This window comes from Lucilia sericata, unplaced genomic scaffold (assembly GCF_015586225.1).
Source record: "Lucilia sericata isolate MDLA Ls3-8-SP2 unplaced genomic scaffold, ASM1558622v1 Contig002019F_arrow, whole genome shotgun sequence".
Taxonomy (NCBI): Eukaryota; Metazoa; Arthropoda; class Insecta; order Diptera; family Calliphoridae; genus Lucilia; species Lucilia sericata.
In genome coordinates this window covers 1-12,692 of record NW_023995884.1, presented here as the reverse complement: position 1 = coordinate 12,692, position 12,692 = coordinate 1, and the positions used below count along the sequence as shown (strand labels likewise).

Sequence of the window (12,692 nt, the reverse complement as noted above, 5' to 3'; positions counted from 1 at the left end):
ATGAAATATTTTTGCAAGTGTATGAGTGTCTCTATTTGTTATACAAACTAGACTTACGGTAAATATAAAAATGGCGTCAAAGCATAAATGACACATACAGTTAAGCTGGCATTCACACATACAATATAAATACTCACACACACTCACACTTTAATAAGGCTTTTGCAACATACAAACATATGAATGTATGTATGTGTGTATAGGTACCTAAACCTTTACAGTTTTTTGGTTTGTAGGGGTAGTATTTTTTGCATTTAAACATTTTCTCATATAAATATGTTGCTAAGCATGTTTATGCATATATGTATGCTATATGTTTTTTCTTTCTTTTTTCCCCCTATTATTGTATAAGTCTAGCTGCAGTAATACATTATTTTAATTAACATTTTCATTATGAACATTATTATTTCTACTCATACAAAGTATTATGGAAAAATGTAAAGAGAAAAAAGTCTAAAAAAAAGCTAGAAAAATTCTTATACATACATAGAAAAATGTAAAGAATGAAAAATGAAAGCAGTAATGCACAAAAGCCAGTAAATATGTTTGCATTACAATAATTTAACAAAAAATATATACATGATGTGTATGTTGTTATAAAACGCCTTAACATATGCAGTGTAATTTTAATTATATATGCAAAATTATTTTCTTAGTAAAGCGTAAAGCAAAAAAAGAAACAAAGCCCAACAAGGTAACATTGTTTAGAGGTCTTTTGTTGTCATATATAATGTTTAATTTTATAAAAGAAATCAAATTTAAGAAAAGCAAACTTAATTATTTATATATATTTTAAGCAACTTTCTTTCCAAGAAAAACCTTTTAACAAAAAAAGAATAAAATTCTATTAAAATACAGCATTTTAACTATTTCAAATGTTTAGCAACATGTTGCTGAGTACAAACATAAACTCTAAATTTAATATAAACTTATTACTGCTTAAAATATGTAAGAATTTTACCATTAAATCCAGGTTTTATATGAAAATCAAATTCAGCAACATGTTGCAGAACAGAAAAATTCTTTAAAATTTTATTATAATTTAATTTTATTGATAGATTTTTTTAAACCAATTTGTAAAAAAGCCTTTTCATTTAAGTTTTCATAATAAAACATGTTTGGCAACATGTTTAATATCAAATTTTTGGTTAAAAACCACATTTTATTCAAATTAACTATTTCAGCAACATGTTGCCAAAGAAAAAAAAACAATAAAAAATTCTTATCTATCTCAAAACTATCTAGAAAACATGAAAAATCAAATTTTTTTTAAAGTTTTAAATAGAATTAATTCTTTGCAACATATTGCTAGACAGAAAAATAGTTTTAAATCTAGTTTGAAATGGAATTTTTAAAAGTTTTTTCCACAAATAATTATTAACAGTAATTTTTCTTTTTAATTTTTTTATTAACAAATGTTTAATAACATGTTGTTAGAACTAAAATTATGAAAATTTATATTAAAAGCATAATTTGTTAGACCATATGTTTGGCAACATGTTGCAATTAGCAAAAATGAATCTTAAATTTATTTTGCCATAATTCTCATTTAAAATAAAGTCTTATAGTTGGCTGAAAGTCTCGTTTTAATAAGAAAAACTAGTTCTGCAACATGTTGCTAGAAAGAAAAATTTTTATAAATCCAGTTTTAACAGGAATTTCTTTATGATGGAATAATTACGAACAATAAATTTTCTTTTTGAATTTTATAACAACAAATGTTTAACAACATGTTATGGGAACAAAAATTTAAAAATATATAAAAATACGACTTTTTTTAAACACTTCATCAACATGTTGCCAAAAGAAAAAATAGCTTATTAACAAGAAATCGAAAGAGAAGGTTAAAATTTTTTAAAAATATCAAACAGCAACAGGTTGCTGTTAAGAAAATTTGATTTAATAACATACTTTTACAGCATATTTTCAGGAGTTCGTAATAAATTTCTAACAATTTCTTTATTTTTTAATATCTTGAAGAATTTAGTTCCGGAATTGTTTCGAAATACTTTAAATTTTGCTTTCATTAAAGGTTTTACTTGATTCCACTTATTTCTACCTTTTACCACAAAACTACTTTCTTTGTGTTACTTTATTTAAGGAGTTTTAACAACAATTTCTTATAGCATAACTTAAGGAAGTTTATTAAAAAGACAAAAGAGCCATGTTGAGTTTTTTAAACATTAAAGGCCTTAAGGAAAAATGTCATTTGGGTTCATTGAAGCTTAACAAACAAAAAACAACTGCTTAATGAAGTAAGAAGAACAATAATGAACTAAACAAATATTTCATTAAATTAACGTAAACATAACAAACAGGTTTTAAATTGTTAAAGAATTGTTTGGAATTTTTCTTTTTAAAAGGGGGAGAAAATTTCTTAAAAATATATAGTTTAAATAATAAAACGTGAAAAAAATAAATGGATTTAAAACGGTTTAAAAGCTTAACAACAGCTAGAAACTTTTTAATATAGAATTAACAAAAACTAAAGTATATTTTAAGGTGTTAAGAAAAAGGGGTTTTAGTTTTCTTTTATGAAAAAAGGGGTAAATTAATTAGTTTTATTTAAAATAAAAGGTTGTAATAAAATAATTTAATAAAACAAGGAAATTTTATTAAATTTTTTAAAATATTTTCATAGAGATTTTTCCATTTAATTGATATTTTAACTTTTGAATAAAAAAAAAAATTTTAGCAAATGAACATTCAAATGTATCATCAATTGCATAAATTTTTATATATTTTTGTTTATTTTACGTTTTAACTATATTATAAAATTTTATTGAATATATAAATATTTTCAAAAGAAAATAAAACAAATACTGTAACACATAAATTAAGTTCAAACAATTTTTATAGCATTTCGTTGTAGAAAAAAAAATATTCTGAAAATTTTATATTAAATTTATTAGAGTATAAGGTTTTTTTTAAAGGGGAACAAGAAAAAAAAAAGGTTTAAATTTAACAACTTTTTGTTGTATGGCTTAAAAACTCTTTAAGCTGAAATATATGCGCATAAATTTCCATATACATATGTAATGTATGTAGTTGCTTTACAACGAAAATTATTTAAAAAAAATAATTTCAATAAATTGTGTAAATTATGGCATATAAGGGCTTGTGGTAGTTTGCTAAAGAGGAAAAAAAAATGTGAAAATTTGTAAATGTTTTCAATAATTGTTTGAAATTTAACAAAATTTACATAACATCAAAAAAAGCAAAATATGAACGCCTAAAAGTAGACTTTAAGTTTTTAAAATAATTAGAAATTTTTTTAAATAAACGGTTATATATAATTTTTGTTTTAGTTAAAGTTTAACAAAATGCGCCTAAAAGTATACTTTAAGTTTTTTTTATACTTCATGTAAATAAATTTAAATTTCTTAAAAAACATATAATTTTGCTAAAGCTTTTAAAATTGTTTACATTAAATTCCCTTTAATTCTTTAAGGTTTAACATTTCCCTTTATATTTTGTTTAAACAAACTTTTCGCTTAAAAGTATGCTTCAAGCTTTAGGATTATTTCTATCACCACATAATTCTTTTAAAATCCTTAGATCTTAAACAAATTTTAAAAGATTTTGTTTTAAAATTCCGCTAAAATTCATAAAAAGTTCCTCTATTACCGTTTTATTTTAATAAAAAACATTGCTCCTAAAAATATGCTTTAATTTTTTTAACAAACCTTTAATTTCCATTGTAAACCTTACAAAAAACTATTTATTTAATTAAAATTTCACTAAATAACAAAATTCTCTTGATTTAAAACATTCTCTTTCAATTTAGTTGAATAAAATATTTCGCCTAAAAGTATGCTGCAATACTCTATTATATATTATTTAAATTATTTACATAACTACAAAAAAATAAGCAAAATTCAGTAAACTTTATCTAAAATAAAATTACCAAAAAAAAAAAACTATAAATATTTTTTAGCATGACAAAAGTAAAGCATATTTTTAGGGGAAAATAAACAAACTCAAATAAATTGTTTAGAAATCAAAAGGTTATATAAAAATGTTAAACAAATCAAAGGAAAACTGTATTTATTTAAGTTAAATTGCTGGAAAACCTCTCAATAATAAAAAACGTTTCAAGAGAAATTTTTGTAAAACAAAATGTTGCCAAGAACACTTGAAATATTGGCAGAGTATAACCTCTCATTAGGGCAAAATTTTTAAGTCAAGTAATTGTTTCTTTTGAGAGCTTTAGATTTTCTTTTATATGCAAAATATTTTAATAAAGAATTTTAACTTCTACTTACTTAAATTACCGCTGGGAATGTATACGTTGCCCGATGGTGTACGCACCAAACATGAGGGCTCAAAATCGACACCCAAATCATTTGGATTGGCAGCCACTAAACGACCATTATTCATGCGGCTCATTGTGGGATTTCTAGGTGGTACATCTGGTGGTGCCGAGGGCGTAACTCCTTCGAGAAGGAAGCCTACAAAGAAAGCAAAACATACAAAATTAGTTAACTTTGGTAAAAGTTTAGCAACTTGTTGCTGCAACAATGTTTAGTTTTAAAAATCTTTTATATCAACCTTAAAGTATACTTCATTTTTCTACCTCAACTTTTTATTTATTTATTATTTTTGCCATAAACTTTATTTAAACTGGTTTTATATATTAAATAATGAAGTCAACAAGGTAAGAATGTTAGAATAAATACTTGGCTGGGGAACTTTGCAATATTTAGCATTTAACAATCAAATGCAAGAAAAGTAAATAATTCGTTAGCTTAACAAGTTAATACAAATGCAATTACATTTTACACATACATATATTTACATACATAAATACATGTACACAACTAAATATTATTGCAGAAACTTTTTTAACTCTTAAATAAACAAATACTCTAACAAATAAACTAGAATTTTATGAAATAAAATAAATTATAATGAAATGGGTAGAAAACTACAAAGAAGATAACAAAAATTAAATTTTATAAATGAAAAATCTTTAACAAATGGAAAAACTATATAAAAGAACTAGAACAGAACTTGAACAGAACTTGAACAGAACTAGAACAGAACTAGAACAGAACTAGAACAGAACTAGAACAGAACTAGAACAGAACTAGAACAGAACTAGAACAGAACTAGAACAGAACTAGAACAGAACTAGAACAGAACTAGAAACTAGAACAGAACTAGAACAGAACTAGAACAGAACTAGAACAGAACTAAACAGAACTAGAACAGAACTAGAACAGAACTAGAACAGAACTAGAACAGAACTAGAACAGTACTAGAACAGAACTAGAGCAGGACTAGAACAGAACTAGAACAGAACTAGAACAGAACTAGAACAGAACTAGAACAGAACTAGAACAGAACTAGAACAGAACTAGAACAGAACAGAACTAGATCTAATGTTGAAGTGAACTGGAAACACACTAATTTAACAAATAATCCGCTCCAAAGTAGGCAATGTTTTCTAACAACTTTGGTAAGGAAATGCTTTGACGTCTTTTGGAAATAATCCATCTGTCTTTAAAAACACTTTTCTGCTGCAAATCGCTGCTCTGCTTTATGTTTAAGTAATTTCGCTTTATTTTTAACTTTAATTTATTTTATTAAAAAAAAAGCAAAGTCCAACAACCTAGAACTTTAAATACATTTTGTGCAAAAATAAAGCAAAAGCTGTCAAATTGACAGCTTCAATAAACTCTTGTATATGTTGTATATAAAATCTAGTATTACCAAACATTGGCCCTAACAAAGTGAAAATAAAAACAACACACACATACTCTTAGGAGGGCATTAAAAGTAGAAAAAAAAGTGAAGCATACTTTTTATAACAAGCATTTGCTGTCAATTTCAAGTAGTATGTCAATATTTGGCGACCAATACATCAACAATATACAGCAGGCAAACATCAAACAGTAACCAATAGCAAAAATCCATCAAGGGAAATGCACACACACATACATATGTATATAAGTGTATGGATATGTGTGTTAATGTGTATGTGTGTATGTTTGCAAGTTGTAGATTTCATTTACAATAATTGAAAGCCAATATTTAGTGCTACTGAAAATCAAACATTTTACTACAACTACAACTACTACAATAAAAAGCAATAACAAATATTATTACTTACACACACACACATACATACATTCACTAATAAACTTTTAAGAGAGCTGCCAGTAAAGGGACAGAGAATGAACAAAATAATCGAAATCTCAAAAATTATTGGCATAAAGCAAAAAATTTTTTTTTCGAAAATTTTGTAAAATAAAAAGTTGTGGGTGGTTTTTCGGGAACAGAACAGGTGGCAGAGTAAGATCAAGCCTGGCAACTGCTACTGGGAAAGTATGTTTGTTGGTTGACTGATTTTTACTGATTGCAACAAAATTGTTCCTAGTTAATATGTGTGCATGTGTGTTTTGTAAGAGTGTTTGCAAATATTACTTTGTATACATATTTTGTATGTTTTATAAAGCATACTTTTTGGGTTTCATATTTTGTAGCAGAGTATAGAAAATTATTATTAAAATTAAAAGCTAGTTAAATGAAAATTTTAGAATATTTTTCTAATAAAACATTGTGTTACACATGTCTGGCTAAAAACAAAGAAGTTTAAACACCGGGCAACAAATTTTGATTGTTTATAAGAAAAGTTTTTACAAATTTGACAAAGTGAAAAATATGTTTAGAATTTTATAAAATAGACATAATTTCCTTTTAGTGATATATAATATATCTATCTTGTCTGTCTGTCATAGGCTTATATTTCATTTTTAAAGTTAAAATTAAGATTTTAACTTTTACTTTTTTAATTTTCTAACAAAAGTCTTACGTTTTTTTATTATAGTATTTGAAAGTAGTCATAACAAGCTTTTCATTGATGTATTGTGCTTTTCCTCAAACTATATTTCCGATTGAAAGTAGTGCATATAAAATTGACTAAAGCTTTTAAGTTATTTAACATTTTTTTACAAAACTATTCTATGAATTTGAGATTTTAAAAATATTTTATATTAGCTTAAAGCCGACACTATAAGCTTTACATTGATATATAATTTCCCTATTTTGTCTGCCTTCCCTTTTTGAAGAATAGTTTTTAATACAAAAAAAAAAAAAATTTTTTTTTAATTTTTGAATTTTTACCAAAAGTCTTTTGCGATTTTCCGAAATGGTAAAATATTTGAATGTATACTTAAAGGCGAGACAATTACCTTTCCTTTGATATATATTGTGTTTACTTTCCGTTACATAACTAGCAAATTGTATCATATCAAACAGCAACCTTTAGGTTTACTTTCCCTGACGCCTAACTGTATGCTTTAATATTAACTTTTAAGAAGATTTTAAGTATTTTTAAACAGATTTTCATTTTCATTAAGTCTCTTAATTACTTTTTTTACACTTTAAGCCCTAATACTTATGTTAAAGTTTTGATGTGTTGGAAAAAAAACCTTTAACTAATTTCTAATAAAATTCTAACACACACACACACAATTTTCTTCACTAACTAAACTAATTTAACGCTTTATTTATTTTGTTAATTTGAAATTTAGCTGCAATTGCTAAAATGCAGCATTTTACCAAATAAAAAGCGTAAAGATAGAAAATAAAAAACTTTAAACATTTTTAAAAATTCTCTTTAGTTAGCAAAGTATAAGAAGCAAAACTAGGTCATGTTATAATAAACTTGCCAACAAGCTTACACTCTCACTCACTTCACTTAAGCCGGTCTGTGTGTGTAAAACACTTTAACGTAATTATACAAATTAGTATTAATTTTAAATTGCTTAATGTTTGTAAGCAGAGGAGGCGGTAATTTTGCCAAAAAAAAAAAGATAGAAGAAATTCAACTTTGAAATGAAATTATGTTTTAGAACTTTTCTTGAGCTAGTGAAATGAAAATGCATTTCTGGGAGAATAAGAAAAAATCATTAGGAAAAAATTATAAAATTAATTGCATACTTTTTGGCAGCTGTTTTTGCTAGAAGTTATAAATTTGGGAAGCAAAAAAAAAAAACAAAGTAATAAAGAAATTTAGGTTAATTTTAGAAATAGGGAGATTTGTAGTCTACACATAGTAGTTAAAACATAGAAAAATAAGTGTAGCATACTTAAGGACGGGTAAAATGAAAATTCTTTTCAAAAGATTTAAAGCTAAAATTTAAGGCCTACTTTCAGGAGTTATACCTAAATAAAATGTAAATCCTACCTAAATTACTTTCATTTGCCCCTTTAGCATTTTCTAATTACTTTCCACTGCCTCATAAAATTCTAATATACTACACTCTTATATTTATCTTTTTAAAGTGCTAAATTTATATTAATTTTGCATACCTTAGGCTTTTTATATTAAATATTAAAATTTCTATTAAAACCTAATTGTATATGAAGTGTTGTTATTGTTTTTTGTTTGTTTATTTAAAAATTGTTGACTTTCACACACAGCCGACATATTTCGCTTAAACAATTAATTAAATTATAGCATACTTTAGGTATTGTTCAAGGAAACAGTAAAATAGCTTTAAAAGCAAGGAAATCAAGGACAAATAAGTTTCTTTAAAGAAAATAAAAATATTAAAAATTATTTCATATTTTTCAGTTCAGTTCTAGTTTAGTTCTACTTCAGTTATAGTTCAGTTCTAGTTCTAACTCTAGTTCTGTTAGTAGTTCTGTTCTAGTTCTGTTCTAGTTCTGTTCTAGTTTCTGTTCTAGTTCTGTTCTAGTTCTGTTCTAGTTCTGTTCTAGTTCTGTTCTAGTTCTGTTCTAGTTCTGTTCTAGTTCTGTTCTGTTCTTTGTTCTGTTCTAGTTCTGTTCTAGTTCTGTTCTAGTTCTGTTCTAGTTCTGTTCTAGTTCTGTTCTAGTTCTACTTCTAGTTCGGTTCTAGTTTGTTCTAGTTCATTTCTAGTTCAGTTCTAGTTCAGTTCTAGTTCAGTTCTAGTTCAGTTCTATTTCAGTTCTAGTTCAGTTCTAGTTCAGTTCTAGTTCAGTTCCAGTTCAGTTCCAGTTCAGTTCTAGTTCAGTTCTAGTTCAGTTCTAGTTCAGTTCTAGTTCAGTTCTATTTCAGTTCTAGTTCAGTTCTAGTTCAGTTCTAGTTCAGTTCTAGTTCAGTTCTAGTTCAGTTCTAGTTCAGTTCTAGTTCAGTTCTAGTTCAGTTCTAGTTCAGTTCTAGTTCAGTTCTAGTTCTAGTTCAGTTCCAGTTCAGTTCTAGTTCAGTTCTAGTTCAGTTCTAGTTCAGTTCTAGTTCAGTTCTAGTTTAGTTCTAGTTCAGTTCTAGTTCAGTTCAGTTCTAGTTCAGTTCTAGTTTAGTTCTAGTTTAGTTCTAGTTCAGTTCTAGTTCAGTTCTATTTCAGTTCTAGTTCAGTTCTATTTCAGTTCTAGTTCAGTTCTAGTTCAGTTCTAGTTCAGTTCTAGTTCATTTCTATTTCAGTTCTATTTCATTTCTATTTCAGTTCTAGTTCAGTTCTAGTTCAGTTCTAGTTCAGTTCTAGTTCAGTTCTAGTTCAGTTCTAGTTCAGTTCTAGTTCAGTTCTAGTTCAGTTCTAGTTCAGTTCTAGTTCATTTCTATTTCAGTTCTATTTCATTCTATTTCAGTTCTAGTTCAGTTCTAGTTCAGTTCTAGTTCAGTTCTAGTTCAGTTCTAGTTCAGTTCTAGTTCAGTTCTAGTTCAGTTCTAGTTCAGTTCTAGTTCAGTTCTAGTTCAGTTCTAGTTCAGTTCTAGTTCAGTTCTAGTTCAGTTCTGGTTCAGTTCTAGTTCAGTTCTAGTTCAGTTTTAGTTCAGTTCTATTTCAGTTCTAGTTCAGTTCTAGATCAGTTCTAGTTCAGTTCTAGTTCAGCTCTAGTTCAGTTTTTGTTCAGTTCTAGTTCAGTTCTAGTTCAGTTCTAGTTCAGTTCTAGTTCAGTTCTAGTTCAGTTCTAGTTCAGTTCTAGTTCAGTTCTAGTTCAGTTCTAGTTCAGTTCTGGTTCAGTTCTAGTTCAGTTCTAGTTCAGTTCTAGTTCAGTTCTAGTTCAGTTTTAGTTCAGTTCTATTTCAGTTCTATTTCAGTTCTAGTTAAGTTCTAATTCAGTTCTAGTTCAGTTCTAGTTCAGTTCTAGTTCAGTTCTAGTTCAGTTCTAGTTCAGTTCTAGTTCAGTTCTAGTTCAGTTCTAGTTCAGTTCTAGTTCAGTTCTAGTTCAGTTCTAGTTCAGTTCTAGTTCAGTTCTAGTTCAGTTCTAGTTCAGTTCTAGTTCAATTCTAGTTCAGTTCTAGTTCAGTTCTAGTTCAGTTCTAGTTCAGTTCTAGTTCAGTTCTAGTTCAATTCTAGTTCAGTTCTAGTTCAGTTCTAGTTCAGTTCTAGTTCAGTTCTAGTTCAGTTCTAGTTCAGTTCTAGTTCAGTTCTAGTTCAGTTCTAGTTCAGTTCTAGTTCAGTTCTAGTTCAGTTCTAGTTTAGTTCTAGTTTAGTTCTAGTTCAGTTCTAGTTCAGTTCAGTTCTAGTTCAGTTCTAGTTCAGTTCTAGTTCAGTTCTAGTTCAGTTCTAGTTCAGTTCTAGTTTTCTAGTTTAGTTCTAGTTTGTTCTAGTCAGTTCTAGTTCAGTTCTAGTTCAGTTCTAGTTCAGTTCTAGTTCAGTTCTAGTTCAGTTCTAGTTCAGTTCTAGTTCAGTTCTAGTTCAGTTCTAGTTCAATTCTAGTTCAGTTCTAGTTCAGTTATAGTTCAGTTTAGTTTAGTTCAGTTCAGTTCTAGTTCTAGTTCAGTTCTAGTTCAGTTCTAGTTCAGTTTTAGTTCAGTTCTAGTTCAGTTCTAGTTCAGTTCTAGTTCAGTTCTAGTTCAGTTCTAGTTTAGTTCTAGTTCAGTTCTAGTTCAGTTCTAGTTCAGTTTTAGTTCAGTTCTAGTTCAGTTCTAGTTCAATTCTAGTTCAGTTCTAGTTCAGTTATAGTTCAGTTTAGTTCAGTTCTAGTTCAGTTTTAGTTCAGTTCTAGTTCAGTTCTAGTTCAGTTCTAGTTTAGTTCTAGTTCAGTTCTAGTTCAGTTCAGTTCTAGTTCAGTTCTAGTTTAGTTCTAGTTTAGTTTTAGTTCAGTTCTAGTTCAGTTCTATTTCAGTTCTAGTTCAGTTCTATTTCAGTTCTAGTTCAGTTCTAGTTCAGTTCTAGTTCAGTTCTAGTTCAGTTCTAGTTCAGTTCTAGTTCAGTTTTAGTTCAGTTCTAGTTCAGTTCTAGTTCAGTTCTATTTCAGTTCTAGTTCAGTTCTAGTTCAGTTCTAGTTCAGTTCTAGTTCAGTTCTAGTTCAGTTCTAGTTCAGTTCTAGTTCAGTTCTAGTTCAGTAGTTCAGTTCTAGTTCAGTTCTAGTTCTAGTTCAGTTCCAGTTCAGTTCTAGTTTAGTTCTAGTTCAGTTCTAGTTCAGTTCTAGTTCAGTTCTAGTTCAGTTCTAGTTCAGTTCTAGTTCTTTCTAGTTCAGTTCTAGTTCAGTTCTAGTTCAGTTCTAGTTCTGTTCTAGTTCAGTTCTAGTTCAGTTCTAGTTCAGTTCTAGTTCAGTTTTAGTTCAGTTCTAGTTCAGTTCTATTTCAGTTCTAGTTCAGTTCAGTTCTAGTTCAATTCCAATTCAGTTCTAGTTCAATTCCAATTCAGTTCTAGTTCATTTCTAGTTCAGTTCTAGTTCAGTTCTAGTTCAGTTCTAGTTCAGTTCTATTTCAGTTCTAGTTCAGTTCTAGTTCAGTTCTAGTTCAGTTCCAGTTCAGTTCCAGTTCAGTTCTAGTTCAGTTCTAGTTCAGTTCTAGTTCAGTTCTAGTTCAGTTCTATTTCAGTTCTAGTTCAGTTCTAGTTCAGTTCTAGTTCAGTTCTAGTTCAGTTCTAGTTCAGTTCTAGTTCAGTTCTAGTTCAGTTCTAGTTCAGTTCTAGTTCAGTTCTAGTTCTAGTTCAGTTCCAGTTCAGTTCTAGTTCAGTTCTAGTTCAGTTCTAGTTCAGTTCTAGTTCAGTTCTAGTTCAGTTCTAGTTTAGTTCTAGTTCAGTTCTAGTTCAGTTCAGTTCTAGTTCAGTTCTAGTTTAGTTCTAGTTTAGTTCTAGTTCAGTTCTAGTTCAGTTCTATTTCAGTTCTAGTTCAGTTCTATTTCAGTTCTAGTTCAGTTCTAGTTCAGTTCTAGTTCAGTTCTAGTTCATTTCTATTTCAGTTCTATTTCATTTCTATTTCAGTTCTAGTTCAGTTCTAGTTCAGTTCTAGTTCAGTTCTAGTTCAGTTCTAGTTCAGTTCTAGTTCAGTTCTAGTTCAGTTCTAGTTCAGTTCTAGTTCAGTTCTAGTTCATTTCTATTTCAGTTCTATTTCATTTCTATTTCAGTTCTAGTTCAGTTCTAGTTCAGTTCTAGTTCAGTTCTAGTTCAGTTCTAGTTCAGTTCTAGTTCAGTTCTAGTTCAGTTCTAGTTCAGTTCTAGTTCAGTTCTAGTTCAGTTCTAGTTCAGTTCTAGTTCAGTTCTAGTTCAGTTCTAGTTCAGTTCTAGTTCAGTTCTAGTTCAGTTCTAGTTCAGTTCTAGTTCAGTTCTAGTTCAGTTCTAGTTCAGTTCTAGTTCAGTTCTAGTTCAGTTCTAGTTCAGTTCTAGTTCAGTTCTAGTTCAGTTCTAGTTCAGTTCTAGTTCAGTTCTAGTTCAGTTCTAGTTCAGTTCTAGTTCAGTTCTGGTTCAGTTCTAGTTCTGTTCTAGTTCAGTTCCAGTTCAGTTCTAGTTCAGTTCTAGTTCAGTTCTAGTTCT

The 12,692-nt window shown here is 28.1% G+C and overlaps 1 protein-coding gene across 1 annotated transcript in view; it reads right to left on the bottom strand.

Moving 5' to 3' along the window:
• The window catches only part of LOC119613228 (teneurin-m-like), a 64,010-nt gene extending 59,563 nt beyond the window's left edge, over positions 1 to 4,447 (bottom strand). Inside the window, 1 exon segment of the mRNA XM_037969183.1 lies at positions 4,266 to 4,447. Within this exon segment, the coding sequence (XP_037825111.1) occupies positions 4,266 to 4,389 (124 nt within the window). The 5' untranslated portion in view covers positions 4,390 to 4,447.
• Positions 4,448 to 12,692: the final 8,245 nt, after the last annotated feature.